This window comes from Triturus cristatus, chromosome 10, assembly GCF_964204655.1.
Source record: "Triturus cristatus chromosome 10, aTriCri1.1, whole genome shotgun sequence".
NCBI classification, from domain to species: domain Eukaryota; kingdom Metazoa; phylum Chordata; class Amphibia; order Caudata; family Salamandridae; genus Triturus; species Triturus cristatus.
Genome location: NC_140593.1, coordinates 899986319 through 900004943, shown reverse-complemented (window position 1 = coordinate 900004943; position 18625 = coordinate 899986319). Strand labels below are relative to the sequence as shown.

At 43.8% G+C, this 18625-nt stretch overlaps 1 protein-coding gene and 1 long non-coding RNA gene across 5 annotated transcripts in view; both read left to right on the top strand.

The window, feature by feature from the left end:
• CDC25A (cell division cycle 25A) overlaps window positions 1–18625 on the top strand; it is a 255238-nt gene that overhangs the window by 52627 nt on the left and 183986 nt on the right. For all 4 annotated transcript variants that reach the window (XM_085628703.1, XM_085628701.1, XM_085628704.1 and 1 more), the window contains exons 10-13: window positions 10332–10400; window positions 11097–11255; window positions 11856–11951; window positions 12924–12986. In XM_085628703.1, coding sequence (XP_085484829.1) covers window positions 10332–10400; window positions 11097–11255; window positions 11856–11951; window positions 12924–12986 — 387 coding nt within the window. The remainder of the gene's footprint in view (window positions 1–10331; window positions 10401–11096; window positions 11256–11855; window positions 11952–12923; window positions 12987–18625) is intronic.
• Window positions 300–1688, top strand: LOC146796206 (uncharacterized). Its single transcript, XR_014969577.1, has 3 exons — window positions 300–395; window positions 488–573; window positions 1447–1688. It is a non-coding gene; the product is annotated as an uncharacterized LOC146796206 (long non-coding RNA).

The following is an 18625-nucleotide window of genomic DNA, read 5'->3' as shown; positions in this document are numbered from 1 at the left end:
TCGCCTGGCCTTTGCTTTCAATGCCCCTAAAGTAGTACAACTTAACCTAATACTACCCAATTTCCTTTTGCAGTAATTTTCGTGGGATTTAAGTAAAACGCCCCGTAACGGTGACAACAATTCCCATTGCTCGATTTACGCAGCAAGCGATCACAGCGCCATTCATATGGGGCTTAACTCTGTCTGAACCAACAGTAAGACCACTACGAGGTTGGTTGATATTTCTTTCACTTACTATGTGTGAGGTTATTAACAACTGTAACCACAACACACTAAATGCTCTCATTTTCCTCTTGCAGTTTTTAAATACACGAATGACGTTTTCTGCCGGTGTAACTACACAGTACCCTTAAGACTTCGACAGTTTGCCTCTCAAAAACCGCCAAATTTAAAAGGTACCTCGATATACTTTTACCTTTTTGGCTTAGATACATTTTCAGTCGCTCTAAAGCATTTAAAACTTACGATATGATTTCTCTTTACATAGCGTTAAGCGAGAGGTTTTAATTTAAATCTCGATACAAAGAAAGGAAGATATCCACGAATTCCATAATCAATTCAAAACACTACGAGGTAAAATTACTTGCATTAGTTAAATGATGTTTCTCTTGTTTAAAATACATATTGAACCTTTTTGGATTATCACGGTGATTCAATAACAGTCTTTCACATTATTATGTGTTCAATTTCATAGCTTTAAGTGCAACCATGACTAACTTCCCCCTTATTACAAAACTTTGTCGCGATTCGATCCAAACAGGGCCTCAGGCATTCACAACAACCCACAATCTATTAAGTTTTGAGGAAAGGACGAATCAAATTCTCTCCCTAGAAATATGTCATCTGAATTTGTCATTATGAGTGAAGATACAGAATAAATAGTTAGTTTTGTCCAACCACGAAATGAAACGAGATGAATTTATGGCTTAAACGATCATTGTTAAAGTGCAGTATTATTTAGTAAGATGGAGCCCTAATACAAGTGACCATCTGACTTTGACTAAAGTGTTTCATCATTTTAGCTTGTTTAACAATCATTAGATGCTTAATTGACTGATACAACATTTGCGAAATGTCAGAATTGATTTTCCTTTATTCGTTGATTATGTCATTTGAATGTGTCATTATGAGTGATGACATAGAATAAACAGTTAGCCTTGTCTAACCATGAAATGAAACGAGATGGTTTAAACGATTATTGTTAAAGTACAGTATAATTTAGTAAGATGGAGCCCTAATACAAGTGACCATTTGACTTTGACTAAAGTGTTTCATCATTTTAGCTTGTTCAACAATCATTGGATGTTTAATTGACTGATACAACATTTCTGAAATGTCAGAATTGACTTTCCTTTATTCAATGATTATTCAAATTGTTATTATTTTTTGTCTTAGGTGTGTGTTTTGTATAGTTTATATATTCATTATATACTTTTTAACTTATAGGGGTCAACTTTTAAACTTCTTGTCCTGAAGATGGTCTCACAAATTCACGTATGAAGACCGAAACGTCGACTGTCACACTTCTTTCTAGATAATTGATCATATATCTTTGAAAAAGTGTTTGATATATTGTACAGTGGAGTAATAACTGGATGTATAATCATGCCTCCCTTGTGATATACAACTGTCTTATTTTTATGTACCCTTACTACCATTCACTGATATAAATGAATTTTGTTCCTCACACACCTTTTGTCTATTTTTCATTTCTCTGTATTCTGACTGTATAAATATTCCGAAATTAATGTAAATTGAGATCCGTATACACATTTGACTATTGCATGGTGTATAACCTTCTGGAAACCAAAAGATAAGATTGATCTCAGTTATAGGTATATATTTATCCTATAAACAAGTTACACAACTAAGTCTTTAATAAACCCCTTGAAGGCACACCCTACCCATACATACTATCTGCCCAAGCCCTCAAGGGTATATTGGGTTATCCATTACATAGATTGGGTCTCATTAAAAGCATCCCCAAGGCACATAGTAAATTTGTAGCAGTGGCTTGGTACTGGAAAAGCGTAGAGTATCTGTGTTGTGGGTGGGGAGTGCCTAAACGGGCGGAATGGCTTGAGACGTACGCAGAAGAATTACCTACGTATCAAAACCCAAAGATATCTGGGCCCAATATGTAATATATCTACTGTCCGCAAGTTGGGAGCATGAGAATAGTTCTGAATTATTTTTTCAACGTGTGGGGTAGGTTATCTTCAGGTAGTTAAATGTGTCACCAGACATACTACGATTGTTTTCTTTGATTAGACGGATACAATGTACTAGCGATTTATGGGCTTCGTTACTTGTTCTTCGATGTGTGTGGTAATTTCAGGAACTACCAGGAATCCCTCTTTTTAATTGAGCGTAGTGCAGTGCGCATGCGCTGTTCTAGGAGAGGGCCTATTGGAAACACTCCAGACTTTCTTAAAGCTTGTGCGTGTGCTTGTCTCATTCGATTGGCCTTTGCGTGTGGCTTTCAATAATGAAAGCACGCAAATGGCCAAAGACGGGTGCATGTCCCGCCTTTTCTGCAAACGTTCACTCCCATGGCCTTTGGGTGTCGGGAGCCAGCAGCTGTGCGCAGGGTGCCAGCTCCATACTTTGCATTCTTGTATCATGTTACTAATTGACCCATGCTTTCTTTTTTCTCAGCTTCCCCTTATCTTACAAACTTGTGACCTCCGCTTCTTCTCTCCCCTCTATGTAATGGGCCCCTGTCTCTGCCCTCTCCGGAAAATTGACCTTTTAGATTAACAACACGGACGGAAAATGATTTTTTAAACTTCAATTAAAGCGTGGCTGGAGGGCGATGCGGCCGCTCTGCGCCTGTGTTGTTGATCTAAAATGACAACCATATGTCGTCTTTTGGTAAACAAGTGACTGCGTTTAGTTTTGCAGGTCATTTATCAGTAATCGGCATCCGTGACTTCTTGTACAAAAAATTATTAGCTTAAAATAAATCCCCACAACACACTCCTCGCAGCATCCGCTTCTCTGTTTAACCTCCGATCTAACTGCTGAGGGTTTCCCGGCTCAACATGGCACAGATGTACTCCTTGTACTTTGTAATTGCTAAACTACTCGTGGGCACCCGCCTCAACAGGTCCTGCTGGTGCTTAGTCGCCTCTTTAGTTATTAGCAGACTCCTAATAGCTCCTAGGGTCAGTGCCTCACCTCGCTTCAGCCCCCCACCCTCAGCCCGTGCGTTTCCTGTTCAGACACTCGCACCAATGGCAAAATCTGTCTTCCTAACCCTCGCTGCATAATAATTCTGCACTTTTGCAGAGTCCTGTTACATTAGGAGCCCTGGCTTTCAATGGGGTGGTGTTTATTATTAGTACTTGTAAGCAGGCTTTGATGATAAGCATTGTGAAGGTGTTTAGTGTGAACTCCCCCGCCCCTCCTCCATGCTGCTTTCCTACAAACTGTTGTGGGGAGGAGGGGGCAGCCTGCTGCAGTGAACAGATGCCCTCTTGCCACAGGACAGTCCAACTGTTCGTCCCACCTCTCTCTCCCTGCAAAGCCTTTCATGTGGATGCAGCTCTTTCACATCTCTGCAGCACACGCTTCACCGATGCTGCGCTTAAATTGTTATTTCCAAAATTCAGCAGGCTACTCTTGTTTTCTCTCCGCCCTCCCCCTTCAGAAGCCAAGGAGTCGTCTCATCGCAGCGCTACTCGATTCCCTGTCCGCAAATAGGCTCTTGCAAAAAAACAAACAAGCATTTGCAATGCAATAGGACTCGCATTAGCGAGAGTTTAAGCTATTGGCATTGTAAATGACAATGCCTTTTAATATAATAAATAAAATGGCATTGTCATTTATAATGTAATAGCTCAAACTCTTGTAACTGCGAGACCTATTGCATTGCGGATGTACCGCAGAACAGCCAAACACCCACTCATGCGTAACCACTGCTGCATCACAGAACAGCCAAACACCCACTGGTACGCAACCACTGATGGATCAAAGGACAGCAAAACAACTTCCAGAGAATACAGCACAACTGCACAACCCACTGCAGCTCAGCAATCATGATATATATCCTTTGTTACACACACAGTTGAGCAACTCTCCGCGGTTATGGTACATTTGCACAACCACTGTTGTATGACCGCATCGCGACACTCCCTGTTCTCCATCACAACTGCGTATGCACTGATACGTTACAGATGAAGGTGAACAATTCTCAGTGTTCAAACACCAAGGCCCAACCATGAATGTTCTTCAACACAACTGCACACCCACTGCACTATCGCACAACACCTGCTGCGATCCAACACTCATGTATGTATGTAGGGAATTTGTAAAGCGCAGGAATCACCTCCGCAGGGATATCTCCGCGCTAGCATAGAAAACCGAGCGGACTGGCATAAATTTCCATAACTGAGGCCTTGAATAATTCCGTCTTCAGGAGTTTTCTGAAGCGCGTGAAACTAGAACATTTACGAAGCTCCTCTGGTAGGGAATTCCAATATTTGGGGCCAGGAAGGCAACTGTTTTACCTCCAGTTCGAATTTTCTTAAAACGAGGGACCGCCAGCAGCCTTTTGCTTTCTGATCTAAGACACCGGTTTGGCCGATACAATTTAAATTTATCCGCCATATAACTCGGACATTTGCCAAAAACAGCTCTATGGGCAAAGCAGCAGAGCTTAAACTTTTTTCTCTGGCGAATAGGAAGCCAATGAAGAGACTTCAATAGTGGCCCGGAGGTGGTACAAGGTGGTTTATTAAGGACTAAGCGTATGGCCACGTTTTGAACGATCTGTAATCTGCTAAGAAGGGCCTCAATTGCAGAGGCCAGTAGGGCATTGCAATAGTCGAGGCGACCTATAACCAGAGCCTGAACTAGGGTTCTACGTACTGCGAGAGGCAGCCAAATGAACACTCTGCGCAAAAGGCTCAGGGTGCGATAACCGGTCCCAGCAGTGCTCATTATTTGGTCTTTCATTGATAGCCGTGCATCTAGCTGGACTCCTAGATTTTTTGCCACCAAGATAGAAGGGGCGGGGGTCTAGCACCATCGGCCACCATGCAGGCGACCAGGAGGCAAGTGCAGGACCAATCAGCAAGATTTTGGTTTTGGCTGCATTTAACTGCAAGAAATGATCAGTCATCCAATCAGCTATGGATGCCTTTAGCAAAACGCTGATCAACTGACTCCATATCCTTATCAAAGGATAGGAATAATTGAGTGTCTGCGTAAGAGAATGGCATGAAGCCATAGTTTTGGATGACTTTAGCAAGGGGGGCACATAAATATTGGATTAGGTCGGGCTCAAGCAAGAGCCCTGGGGCACCACTTTACTAAGCTTCACAGTTCGTGAGCGGAGAGGGCCCAGATTGACAGTTTGCGTACGCTGGTCCAGAAAACTAACAAGCCATTTAAGCGCCAGCTCCTGCAGACGGTCTCTCTGTCAGAGTATCAATTTCTGATGAAAGACCGTGTCAAAGGCTGCGGTTAGGTCTAACAGGACTAACATCACTTCTTTGTCATCTAAGGCCATTTTAATATAGTCCGTGACCCCAATGAGGGTTGTCTCGGAGTAGTTGGATCTAAATCCAGACTGTGAAGAGTCAAGGATGCCGTTAATCACAAAGTAATCCATTAACTGTGTGTTAACATGGCTCTCTACCATCTTACCCATTAAAGGAAGAAGCGAAATGGGGCGGTAGTTGGAGAGCACTTCGGCGGACACCTGATCTTTCTTCATAATGGGTATTAATTGAGCGGCCTTCCAGTCTAAAGGCACACTGCCTTCATATAGTGAGGAGTTTAAGACCTCATCAATGGGGGCAGCCAGAGAAGGGGCTAGAAGGGCAAACTTATGTGCAGGCATAATATCCAAGGGAGATCCAGATTTAGCCTTTTTTAGCATGGCTTCCACTTGTGAAACATCAATATGTTTAATCTGTTTCAGACCATCTCCTGTGTCTAATCTCAGTACTAATTCGGAATTGACAGGTAGCCCCTGGTCCATTTTTGGGGGAAATTGTTTATAGATCAAATTGATTTTGTCATCAAAATATGTGGCTAGATTGTCACACAGGCCCTGCGAAGGGGTGCTCAACTGTACACATGCAGTAGGATGGGTATGGGCTTTAATAATTTTATACAGGTCTTTTGATTAATTGCCTGCATGGCCAAGTTTGGTTATAAAATGGTCTTTACGTGCCTTTTTTAGGTTCTTATGATAGTAAGTGCCAGTTTGAATTTAAATTTATCTGTCTCCAAACGGAATTTATGCCAAGATTTGTCTAAGTATTTGCACCTGGATTTTGCACTGCGTAAAACATCAGTGTACCATTCTTCACTTTTATTTTTCTCCTAGTGTTGCCGAGCTGGTATGACATGGACGCCAGTGTATCTATCACCTCACTCAAGGATGTATTAAAAATCCTATGTTTTGTGGAGCTATCCATGAACTCGTTAACTGGGATAGCGTACATTTTTTCGTAAGATTCAGATGTAACCTTGTGCCAGCGCCTTTGAAGACCTTTCGCAGAACATCCCATCAATAAGGGTCTGCAATTGCTCTGGATTTTAAATGGAATCCTAAAATGATCTGGCCATAATAGTGGATAAGCAGGATCAGTAACAATATGAGGGGATGTGGAGAGTATGATATCTAGTGTATGACCAGCTGAGTGTGTAGGCCCAGAATTAATTTTATTTAGGCCTAAAGTGGCCATATCAGCTAGAAAACTCGACGCCTCTAAGTTTTCCTTATCACTGTGGACGTTAAAATTTCCAAGTAGCAGGAATTGCATTGATTTAATTATGTAAGGGCTAATTTTTTCCATTATTTTTAAATTAAAATCTTTTAATGGCCCGGGGAAGGGGGAGGGGGGCGGTAGACAAGAGCGCCTTATGGTTTCTTGGGGCGTAACCTCAATTTTAAATATGCACATTTACATTGTGCCGCTGTTGCAGCACAAAGAACTACAATTTTACTGCACACATGCACTTCTGCTGTACTTCAGCTTAGCTCACTGCACAATCGCATATGTATAACAATACAACAGCACAACCACATCTACATTGAAATGCAACTAATTGACTATAACAGCACATTAGCATCACAAGCATTGGCAAAGAGGCCAAATGCTGATTAACGGCTTTGCCAATGCTGTTCGGCTATGTTGTAGACTAATGCCTGTGAAAGCGGAGATGCAGCCAGGGACTGGCAGAAGAAGCTCGCTGCCATAGGCGAAGGCATCAGAAGGGGAGAAGTTTTGCAGATTTTCAAGTGTCCCCTTGCACAGCACACCCATGCCCCCCTGCCCCCAAATCAGGCACGCAATAACACTGGTCGCAGTGCACACATGCTAATTCTCTCTGACAAACTTAACAGTTTCTTTGACTAAAACAGTTCCCATTTCCACACTCAAACTCCTAAAATGCCACTCCTTTAACTCTAAATGGACAGTAGTTTTTCCTTTCTGTGATGTCACCCACAGGATCTTCTAATGGCAACTTCCGTCTAGAACCAAAATATCCGTTCTATTGTGTGACTGCCACGAAAGCACCGATTCACCGTCTCATCCATGCGCCGCACCTGGGTGCCTTTACTATTTTAAGTGTTACAACCTGGCACGTAATACTGCCATCTCTGTAACAATGACCAGCTTCTTGTTTTAATACACAAGGAAATCTCGATCATAAAGTGGTCAAAGTTAGAACAGCCCTAAGAAGACACCTGCCTCTTTGAGGTGGGCATCCTTTGAAGTCCATCAGAGGACGCTGAGATCTCCCCAATGTCTCTGAATGAGCCGTGGGGTTCTTGTGGACAGATAGACACCCCTGGCGGTCTAGACTGTATGTGAACGCTAACAACTCTACAATGCGGACCAGGCAGAGAGCCATAGGATTCCTCCACTGGTGTTGATCTGTCAGTCACAAACATCTCTCTAAATGCCCATTAATCTATCCGACAGTTAATAAGAAATAAGTAAATAACCCGAGCGCGTTGTCCCAGAAACGGGCGCCGCGCTCAGTCTTAAAGTTAAAAAAACACGAGCGTGGTGTCCCTTAGTGCTGCAGCCGCCATTGTCCCCATCAGTGTACAATTTAAAAAGTGCTCTCTCGCGCCACATAAAGCCCGCCGTGTAACGCCGCAAGGAAACAATCCAGTCCGGATGGGCCTGCCAACAAGGAGACAGGGTGGTAACCTAAAAACCTAATTTTCAATGGGAGGGCAGCGTTTAGCATAAACGCTGACGCGGCCCAATGACAATGATTGGCGGGGCTTCAAGCCCAATTTTGGAAATCTCCTTGATCACTATAAGCCTCGCAGAGCGAGGAACGCATGCGCGCTCCAGCGCTAGGTCTGCGAGACCTAAACAGGACAATAGAAACCATTAAATAGCTGGTTACACAAGTAAACACTTTTCTGTCCCAGATTTTGGATTTTCAGATAGCCCCTCATTTGGTTCAGTTAATATGACCCTTGTGAATTGAACTCGTGCTCAGAGCCACTGCTCCCGTGGCTGGCAGTTTGTTGTGCTTCTATTTGGAGAGTGTGATATCTCCCCACAGCAGGCTTTAGCAGCCCCTGTGTATGTCTGTCCAGGCTGATGCAGTTTCCAGGACACCCCTCCTCCTCTCCCATTTGCTTCAGTTAATGACCTGTGCCAGAAGGCTGCTAATTAATATACTGGAAGTACCCCCTACTGACTTGTAGCACTTCGTGAACCACAAAGTATTTACCTTCTTTCCTGCAATACAACCAGGAGGCTTTTTTATATGTGGTAACATAAAATGCAAACTTTTAAACTCTTGCAGGCATGAAAAAATCTGAAAATTGGTCGTATTTTGATTCTCACTGCTGTCAGCCAACACTCGTAGGCTAAAAACATTAGTTAATAAAGACCAGATCCGCTAGTGGTGCTTAAACTTCATATGTCAATCTAATTGGACTGCCAGTAGCACTAATATGTTCACGTGCTAAGAGCCACTGCGCCTGTCTCCGTCCGTTTGTCTTGATGTCATTTGGGGAGTATATGTCCCCACGGCAGGCTTTAGCACCCCCCACGTGTGTCTCAGCCTAGGCTGATGCAGTTTCCAGGACACACGCCCCATCCCCCTCCTCCTACCTTTTCATTACTGTGGGCTCCGTGACCATTTACATCCCTTAGGAAATGGTTAATAAGGCTTTCCAGTACATTTGGTAAATACCTACGCCAATGGTTGGTTTTGCAGAGGCCAAAGCCATTTAAAATAATGCTTCTTTCACGAGACATGTTAAAGGTAAATAACATGAACATGCCGCTGCAATCCCTAATTCACCCCTGCAATTGCTGCTCTGGTGTTTATGTTGGTTTCCATTGGCCTCATCCCAGCTGTTTCCGCTTGCTTTCCCAGCCCACCCCGTCCAGCTTTAATTCCCACCAACATTCCTTCCCCCTCCCTCGTGTTGCTGGTTACAGCTGGCGCAGTAGTAATCATGTTAACAAAACCAAAAGTAGAAAATGCATTTTTAGCCAGTCTTTGAATAAAATATGTGCAAACACACCAACCTGTTAATTGTTTCTACCTTTTAATTAAAGCACATTTTTAACATGAAGGCATCAAGCAGATCATAATACAATGCATCTCTTTGTAAGAAAACGAGGCCAGGTGAATAAAAACTCTCAAAACAAACATCTTCCTCCTGCACAGGTGACCATTTTATGTTCTGCTTAAAGGCATTTCTTGCTATTTCTGCAGAGCGGCAGAGCACCCAGGATAATGTGCAGCATGACTAACCACTTATACGGTCCCAAAGGCGAGACCTACTGGCTATGCCAATGCTTGTTGTATTATGTAGACTGAGTGTTCATACTGTAAACAGCTAGCTGTATTATATGTACAATTCACTATTCAGTGTAAGATGCAAGTCTGGTTATGAAAATGCCAAATAAAATAATTTAAAAAAATGTGTGGAGACAGACACCGGCTTGTTTCAACCCCTGTGAGTCTTGGTCGCGGGGGTTGAGGCACATGGTGTTTGCTATCATGCAAAAAACCTGTAAATTCATACCAAAAAACCCCCACTATAGTAGCGCTATACTTGGACCAGTAATTATTAGAACATTTGGCATGAATTGGATGGGCCTGGTCAGGTATTTTCTGCTGTCATTCTGATTTGCTAATAGTGTCTCAGTACTTCAGGGTGTGCACAGTCAAATTGTCTTTGGTTTTGCAAACCTGTTTAATCTCCTTGTTCACTGTGCCTTCTAAATTTTTCACCTGAAATTGTTTTTTGGTTTGTTATTGTAGAACTTTCTGTAGTAACAGTTCAAATGCTTCAGTAACATTTGTCTATATCTTATTTACCTCAGAATGATGCACCGCCTGGCATGTCTAGTCTCTGGACTGCTCCCTTAGTAATGAAAGAGTCCACAAATCAAGTAAGTTATTTTCAGTCACTGTCATTTTTTTTAACTACTATAAGAGTGATCGTATAAAAAATGTGCCGCTGTTAGACCTAACCAGAAACATTTTATTGTGATGGCATTTTCTCTGTTCAGCCACACAGGCATTGAGGAAAGCATGCAAAATGCCTTCTCCAATAGTTTAACTATATTGCATTTGCTGCTCATTTCTAATACAGAACTATTACCTGTGACTAGATAGTGCATATCATTAGGTCGTAGCAAAACTGCTTGAGACGCAGTCTTATCAATTTGAAAACCTATGAGTAAGCCTGATTCTTTGATATTAGTTTGTTCATTAATAGCTATTTGTATAGTGTGAACCTAACCAAAAGGCAGGGGAGCTCTGTACATGGTCTATGTTCCGTATACTGTTAACAAGTGATTGGAGAGAGAGTTGAATTCTGGGAGGAGCAGTGTACTGTTACTGCACTGTGATATACGTACGCCTATTTAGCCCAAATCTAGTTTGCGACCTTTATCGTCTGTTTGTGTATTGCTTGGTCCCCCCCCCCCCTTGCATATCATAGGCCCAATTTCTTTTAACTGGTTGATTTTATTTAATGCTAGTCAGATTTTATTGCAGCTTAAGCAACTAGCTTAAAACACTTTACCGTTTCTCTGATGTTTGTACCCAATACCAAAATCCCTAATGCTTTGCTGTTAATGTAGAATCATCTGAGCAACAGCCCAAACTCTGCATCTATATTTAGTCAAAAACCGATGCTAAAGCGAGTGGAGAGACCCACAGAGGACCCACCTGGAAAAAGTAAGCGAAGAAAGAGCATGTTCGAGGTCTCTCCTCAAGAAGAAATGGAGCCTGAAGCGAAGGTTAGTCTGTGCTTCCTGAGGGTTGTTCTGTGCATCACCCATTTGCTTTCCTGCAGTCTGGCTGCACTGTGACAGTCTCTTGCCTCGGGTCCCAATTTGGTGTGAACAGGATATGGTTGGGATTTCAGCACATGTCCACAGACGTCAGATCTGCTTGAGTGCATTTCAGGCACTTTCTCATTTTGACTCTGATCCTTGTGGTTTTTCCCCACGCGGTTAGTAAATCTGGTAGCCCAGAATGTTTTCCCCACAGTTGCCCTCCCGTCCTAAGGTCATGGAATTCAATTTCATAGCTGTGCCTTTCACCCCAGTTCTGTCACGTATACTTGGTGCTGTGTCAACACCACTTTTCTGTTTGCCCATTTTGTAAAGTAGAACACCACTTATCCACTACCATTTTGAAACCGGTTTTGAAATTAATATTTCGTGAGGAGTGTGATATGTACATATTGGTGGTAGTCTTCTGCCTAGCAGTAGTTCATGGCCTTATGACCAGTCTGATATCTTGAAGTGGAGAGGTTGCAGTCTACTATAATTTTCAGTTCAACTGTATTTTATGCTATGCATGACAGTGTTCATTTTTTTTTCATTTCCTTTCAGAATCAAAGAATGCTCCGGTCAAAGTCTTTTTCCCATACTGAGATAGAGAATGTTCTAGACTGTGATCAGAGGGATCTTATAGGTGATTTCTCACAGGTAATCCAGCAATAGAATGTACACCAAGAAAAAGTTTGCTTAAGTGCTTTGAAGCACTGTTTCTGGAAATGAACTGGCGACTGGTTTCAGATTTCTTTTTTATTACTATCCGTTTCAGTGAATGGTTTGTCGCACCAATCCAGTATAAATGGTTTCTTGCTCTGAAAATGTTTGTGCAGCCATTATTTTTGATGCACAGGAGGCTTGAGCTAAACTCTCGCTTGGCTTGGTAGGGCACAGACAGTTTATTTCATTTAGCTAAAATGAGACTTGAGTGAGTAAGTATTTTGGGGACTTGACAATGTGCATGTTTTGTCTTGAAGTAAAGCTTTTATGTTGTGACTCCTGGTTGGATATTTTAAATGGTATACTTAGTTTCTTAAGACCCTTTAGCTGACCTAACTATGTAGCACATTTCAAAGACCAAACAAACCGAACCAGACCTTGTGATGAGTTTCTGGCTCCCCTCCTAAAGAATGGATCTAGATTGAATGCAGTCAGAAAGGGTATGGAGCCCAATGAGTTAAACAGTGACAACAAAATCTAACCTATTATAGAATTATTCTGTAGAACATGTTGTGTCTTTCACTGGGAAATGCTGTTTTCCTAAAATCATTGATTAGTTTGTGCTGGTGATTGCCGATGTTCAAAACCATCTTTTATTTTTGAAGACTGGGCCTTGTTTTTCATCATGAGAATTTGACAGAGCAAGGTGAGAGTGTAGGCAGAGTGAGATAGGAAAATGGTGACAACGGGAGAAAGTAGGGTTAGAGAAGAATTTGCAAAAGTGAGAAAGTGTAGGGTGGTGGAAAACGCATGAAACAGAATGGAGAATAGGCTGCATTGGCATATGCCAACCCAACATTGGATCGCTTTGCAAAAAAAATGCCCTTGTGCTTTGTTTTCCAATAAATTAAACACTGCTAAAAACCATATGTAGCAGTAATATTCTATATGGCTTTCTTCTCTTAGGTCTACTTGTTACCTACTACGGATGGAAGGCACCAGGATTTAAAATACATCACCCCTGAAATGGTAATTGTTCTGAGACTGTTCAGTAAATGATTTTCCGTGATTGTTTAACCAGTTCGGGGGTGTATAAAGTTTTGAAAAACATGGAACATATCAATTTATCCATTGTCTCCCAATGTTCAGAATTGCTTACACAAATAATTCACCATGATCTAGAATTGTACTGCTGGGTGCTGTATGCTGTCTTGCTCAGTAACTATCACCATTCAGCTAAATGTTACTTCTGACTCAAAAAGCAATGTGTACTGCAATCTAGTTTGCAAATCTCACCATAAGAATTGGGGTGGCAAATGTGTTTTCCACCTTCAAAAGTCCACTTTTCAAAAGGCTGGTGAAGCATTTCGCAAACTTTACCCGAAAATGGGATAAAAGGTTCATGGTGTAGACCATTAGTAATGGGCCGTGCACCCAGCAACACCACAGACTTGACTAAACAGCCACTCCCAGCAGAGAGATGAAGCAGGTGAAGCCAAGGACTACAATTAGTTGGTAAGGAAACAGGAAAACAGAAGATGGTGTGCAACCAAAGGTCGTACCATATTGATAGTGCCTGCTCAGTGTAGGTTAATGCCATGCCTTATTATTTCATATGCTGGGGTATAGGCCAATTCCTGGCGGTGGTTAAAGTTTAATTTCAAATTAAAAAAAAATCACTTTTGTAAAGGAAAGTTGTATTTGTCCTCTATGAATGTAGGAAGCTGGCTCTGTACATGGTATACCACTAAGTGGTTAGACCATGCAGAGTCCAGATTCCCCCAGAAGTGTACAGGGCTCAATGCAAACCCAAGGCGCTCTATTTGTGGTATTGTGGGTGAGCTACCTTAGACCTAACACAGAGTAGTGTAAGACATTTGTTATGCACAGGGTGACTAATGTTCGAGGCATGTGGGCTGCTGAATTCATATCTGTGCATAGATCGCCGCCTAGTGTTGGGTCCGGATGTTTGCACGTTGTTGTCCTGGAAGAGTCTTCGAAGTATCACGAGATAGGTGACTCCTCCCCTGGACCACAGTGCGCATGGGCATCCTCTCCATCCTCAGATTGTTTTTTTCCGCCATTGGGTTCGGATGTGCTTATCTTAGCTCAAGTTAGGAAATTTCTGTTTAAGGCCAAAAGGCCTTTAGTTATCGTCGGTACTATTCCCGTTCGGTATCAAATAGTTTCTTTAATGCTTTAGCACCTTCTTCCAGCTTTTCGGATCCGCTTGGTCCGAACATCGAACTTCGCTCGACGATGGAATCGACTCCATTCAAAAGGTGTCCTCTATGCCACGCAAAATACCCACACATCGACGTCCACCCGGTATGCAACAAATGTCTCTCACCGGATCACGATGAGTCCAAATGTATGGCCTGTGCCTGTTTCTGATCGAAGAAGACTCTCCGGAATCGACGGGCAGCGAGATTGGAGGCGCAGCAATCGGCGCCTGCCCCGGCCAACATCTTTAGCACCGAAGACGAGGACGCCGAGAGCGTGGAAGAAGTAGACTCCAGCCCCGCTTCCGAACACGATTCCCAATCGGAAGACGACGATGAGGTGATCTTTCAGAGAGAAGAAGTCATCGACGAGGTAGGAGTCTACGATGAGGCCTTTGGGGCCGAGGAAGATAGCTCCAGCGAGGAGCTAGGCCAACCCGTCGATACGGAGGCCGACAACATACGTCGTCCTGAGGCTCAGGTCGAGGGATCGCCTTTGGGCCTTACCCGAGATCAATCTAGCGGTTCTTCTGCCCCGCCTTCCGGCCCGGCCTCGAACGTTTCGCAAGAGCCATTATTGTCGAAGACGACTGGATTCCCTTCAGCGAAACCGAAACCATCCATCGCTCCAGTTCCCTCGAAACCGAAAGTGAAACTGGTTGTGATCGGCTCGAAGGCCTCGAAACCTTCCACTCCTTCGACGCCGGCAAAGGTCATCGGCTCCGAACGCGCAAAAAGGGATTTCGGTGCTGAGCTCACCGCAGCGGATACGGTTGCCGAGCAGAAGAAGAAGGCCCTCGGACCCCACAAGGCGCCTCTGGCACCGAAGACATCGGCCCCAACCACTAATGTCAAGGTGGCCACCCCGTCTACGTCGACGTCCAAGACGGCGGCGCCGGCAAAGTCATCGACTCCAACAAGCGTCGATACCCCCTTCGGATCGATGACCCCATGACTGCAAAAAAGTCGGGGGCCGCTTCGCCTACCTCCAAGGTGCCGACCGGTTCCAAACAGCCATCTGCGTTCACCGTGCAGCAGGTCTTGGCATCGTTGCAACGCATCAGAGAACGGGCAGCCCTCCACTCTACGTCGGGTCCCGACACGCACAAGGCTTCCAAAGCACCCTCGGCGCCACCAACATCACGTTTGGGTTGCCGCCGCCCTCGGCGCCGAAACTGTTCGAGATTCGGACATGTGTCCGCCAGACGCAGTCCCCATCCACTAGACAAACAGATCTCGAGCCTTCACAGCCACAATTCATCGACGCCAACACTGGCAGGTTGATGCTCCGCAAGCGGAAAATCACGCCAGAGAGGGGATTGGACTCCTATAAAATTCCTCTCAAACACAAATTGCCGGCAGGGTCAGAGCCAGTGCTTCATGAACACTTTCAACCCTTTCATCAAGATCCACCGTCCTTTTCTCCGACGCCTTCAGAGGCGGACGCAGTAGAGGACTATGTAGGGGATGATACCGCCTACCCTGGGGATATCGATCCTGATGATCACCTGCAAGACCCAGATCAGGCATGGGATGACCCCACAGACCAGGGTACCGCACCAGATACCCATGACACGCAGCTTTATAACGTAAAGACATCTCCCACAGAGGACACTGCTGCCTTTAATGCCCTCATAGAACGGGCTGCTGCCGATCATGGAGTAGAACTCCATTCTGACACTGTCGAAGCAGACTTCTTGGTGGACACTTTCGCCTCTTCCGAAAGAGCTGTCAAGACTCTGCCCATGTTGAAAGGGGTTCTCAAACCTGCCAAAGACATTTTTTTTTTATTTATTTCAAATCATTTTTATTGAAGTGACAATTACAATACAGTAACTCTTCCGTACAAAAAAGTTCAAATTAGTCTATGTCCAACAAATACAAATACAAAAACAGAAAATAAATAGCAAAGACCAATGATATAAAGAAAATCCACTCCGGCTTGCATCATCAATATACAGGTACATCTATATATATACAATGCTCAATGTGCGGGCGCGGCGCCCCTGGGTTCAAGAGGTTAATCACGACTTAACTCCCAGCCAACCCCGATCAGAGGGACCCAACCACAGTATACATCTCAAGGTGGCTCGTAATGAAAGGAGGATGCGTCCAATGATTTCCAAAGCCTTCTATTGGAAGGGCTCCAAGTAGAAGCTTGCAGAGCCGGATTATTAGAACCTCTCAGGAAAGATAACCACTCCTGCCAGATTTTGAAGCTCACCTCACTCGCATTTTTCCATTTGCAAAGAACCACTTTACATGCCATTGTTAACATTAAGTCCAAAAGCTGACGATCTTGGTCTGTTGTTATTTGTGGGTCCAGCACCCCCAAAATAACGTATACAAAGTCCTGTACAGGCCTTATCTTGAATACGTGATAAATGCAGTCAAATATCTTCCCCCAGTAATCCCCTAATGAAGGACAGGTAAATAGCATGTGTGCAAGATCGCCAGAGCCTGATTGACAGTTCCAACACACAGGAGACTCCCTTAATTCACATTTGAAAAGCTTGTCAGGCGTCCAAAATGCCCTGTTGAGGAGCATGTATTTCGTTTGGAATAGGATGGGTGAGACTTTGTGTGTAAGGGCCAACTTATGGATCACCTCCCAGTCAAAAGGTATGCCTGTTAGATTTGGCTCAGCCTCCCATATTGATTCCACCCTTTTGTGTTTTGTCGTGGGTAAAGGCAATAACAGTTTATACACCCTCGACACGAAGTGGCCAGCGTACACAAGACGTGGGATATGAAGTATTAACCATGGAGTATAAGGAGAGAAATTGCGCGCGGTCAGCATCGCTTTAATTTTTAGGAAGTCATAAAAATCCATCGGGGTAAGATCATACCTCTGTTGCAAGGTCGAGAACGGCAGTGGAGCCTTATCATATAAGTCCTTCACCAAATTAATGCCCTTCTTGGACCAAGACTCCCAGATTAGTCTACTACCATTATATTTGAGATGGGCATTTCTCCACAAGGACATAAACGATGACCGAGCGAATGTCAACTTTGTTTTATGTGTTTGGTCGAGTCTAAGCAAAGCCCGTCTAGTATTCAGCATGATATATTTGGAGTGTGGTAGATGTGACAGGTCCATCGTGAGAAGGGCCTCCAAAGGCGCGTGATCTACTAGCGCCTCCTCAATATTAACCCATAGTGGTGTATAAGCAGGGGATTTTATCAACCACTGAGCACCCGGTTTGCACAGAAACGCTGTCTGATAGCTCCTGAAGGAGGGGAGACCCAGGCCACCTTTATCTTTTGCTAATTGCAGCGTCTTCAGTGAGACTCTGGCTTTCTTGCCCTGCCACAGAAAATTACCAAACAGCTGGTCCACCTTGGTAACAAAAGCATTCGAGAACGTCATAGGAAGCATGCTGGCCAGATAGTTGACCAACAGAGTCGACATCATTTTGAGCGTCTCCGCTCTGCCCCACCAGGAGAGAAACTTTGGAGACCAACCCTCCAGTAATGTAGATATCTTTTTAAGGGTCAAGTCTTCATTTACTCTCAGTGTAGAGATCAAATCTTTATCAAAGTCTAGCCCCAGATATTTAAAACACCGAGGCTGCCATGTAAGACCGGAGTCCCCGATAATCCCTTTATCCCCAACATTGTTCAGAAGTTTGACCTCCGTTTTGTCTTTATTGAGTTTATACCCAGAGACTCTGGAAAAGTCCTCAATATCAGTCATGAGTGCAGGTATGGCCTCATCCGCTCTTTCTGACACAATAAGCACATCGTCCGCGTAAGCAGTTAATTTAACAGTACAGTCTCCAAACGGTACACCAGCTATCTTGGGATCATTCCTTATATGATATAAGAACGGTTCAATTGCCAACAAGAACAATGAGGGAGACAGGGGACATCCCTGTCGCGTACCTTGCTTTAAACAAAAGGGGGAGGAGAAAGATCCACCCGCCCTAACTCTTGCCGAAGGACAGCAATATAGGGACATTACCAGTCTTGTGAATGATTCCCCTAGGTTGAATTTACGAAGGACTGCTTGGAGGAAGGACCAATCAACCTTATCAAATGCTTTTTCAGCATCTAGTGTTCTTGCTGCAGTTGGCGTGCCTAGGAGTTTCGCTTTTTCTAATACATGCGCCAAAATCCTTGTATTGTCACTGGACAACCGGTTTTTAAGGAAGCCTGCTTGGGATGGGTGGATCAACTGGGGAAGAACCTTCTGGAGGCAAGCGGAGAGTATCATAGCCAAGAGCTTGCAGTCTATGTTAATCAGTGAAATTGGCCTGTAATTTTTCGGTAGCGAGGGGTCTTTCCCATCTTTAGGAAGTACAGCAATTATTGCTTCTGCCAAAGTACCTCTAACCTCACCAGATTTATTAATATCTTGAAATAACTGTAGGAGGGGTTCGACCAAAAGGGAGGGAAAGGTTTTATAAAATTTCGCCGTAAACCCATCAGGGCCTGGAGCTTTCC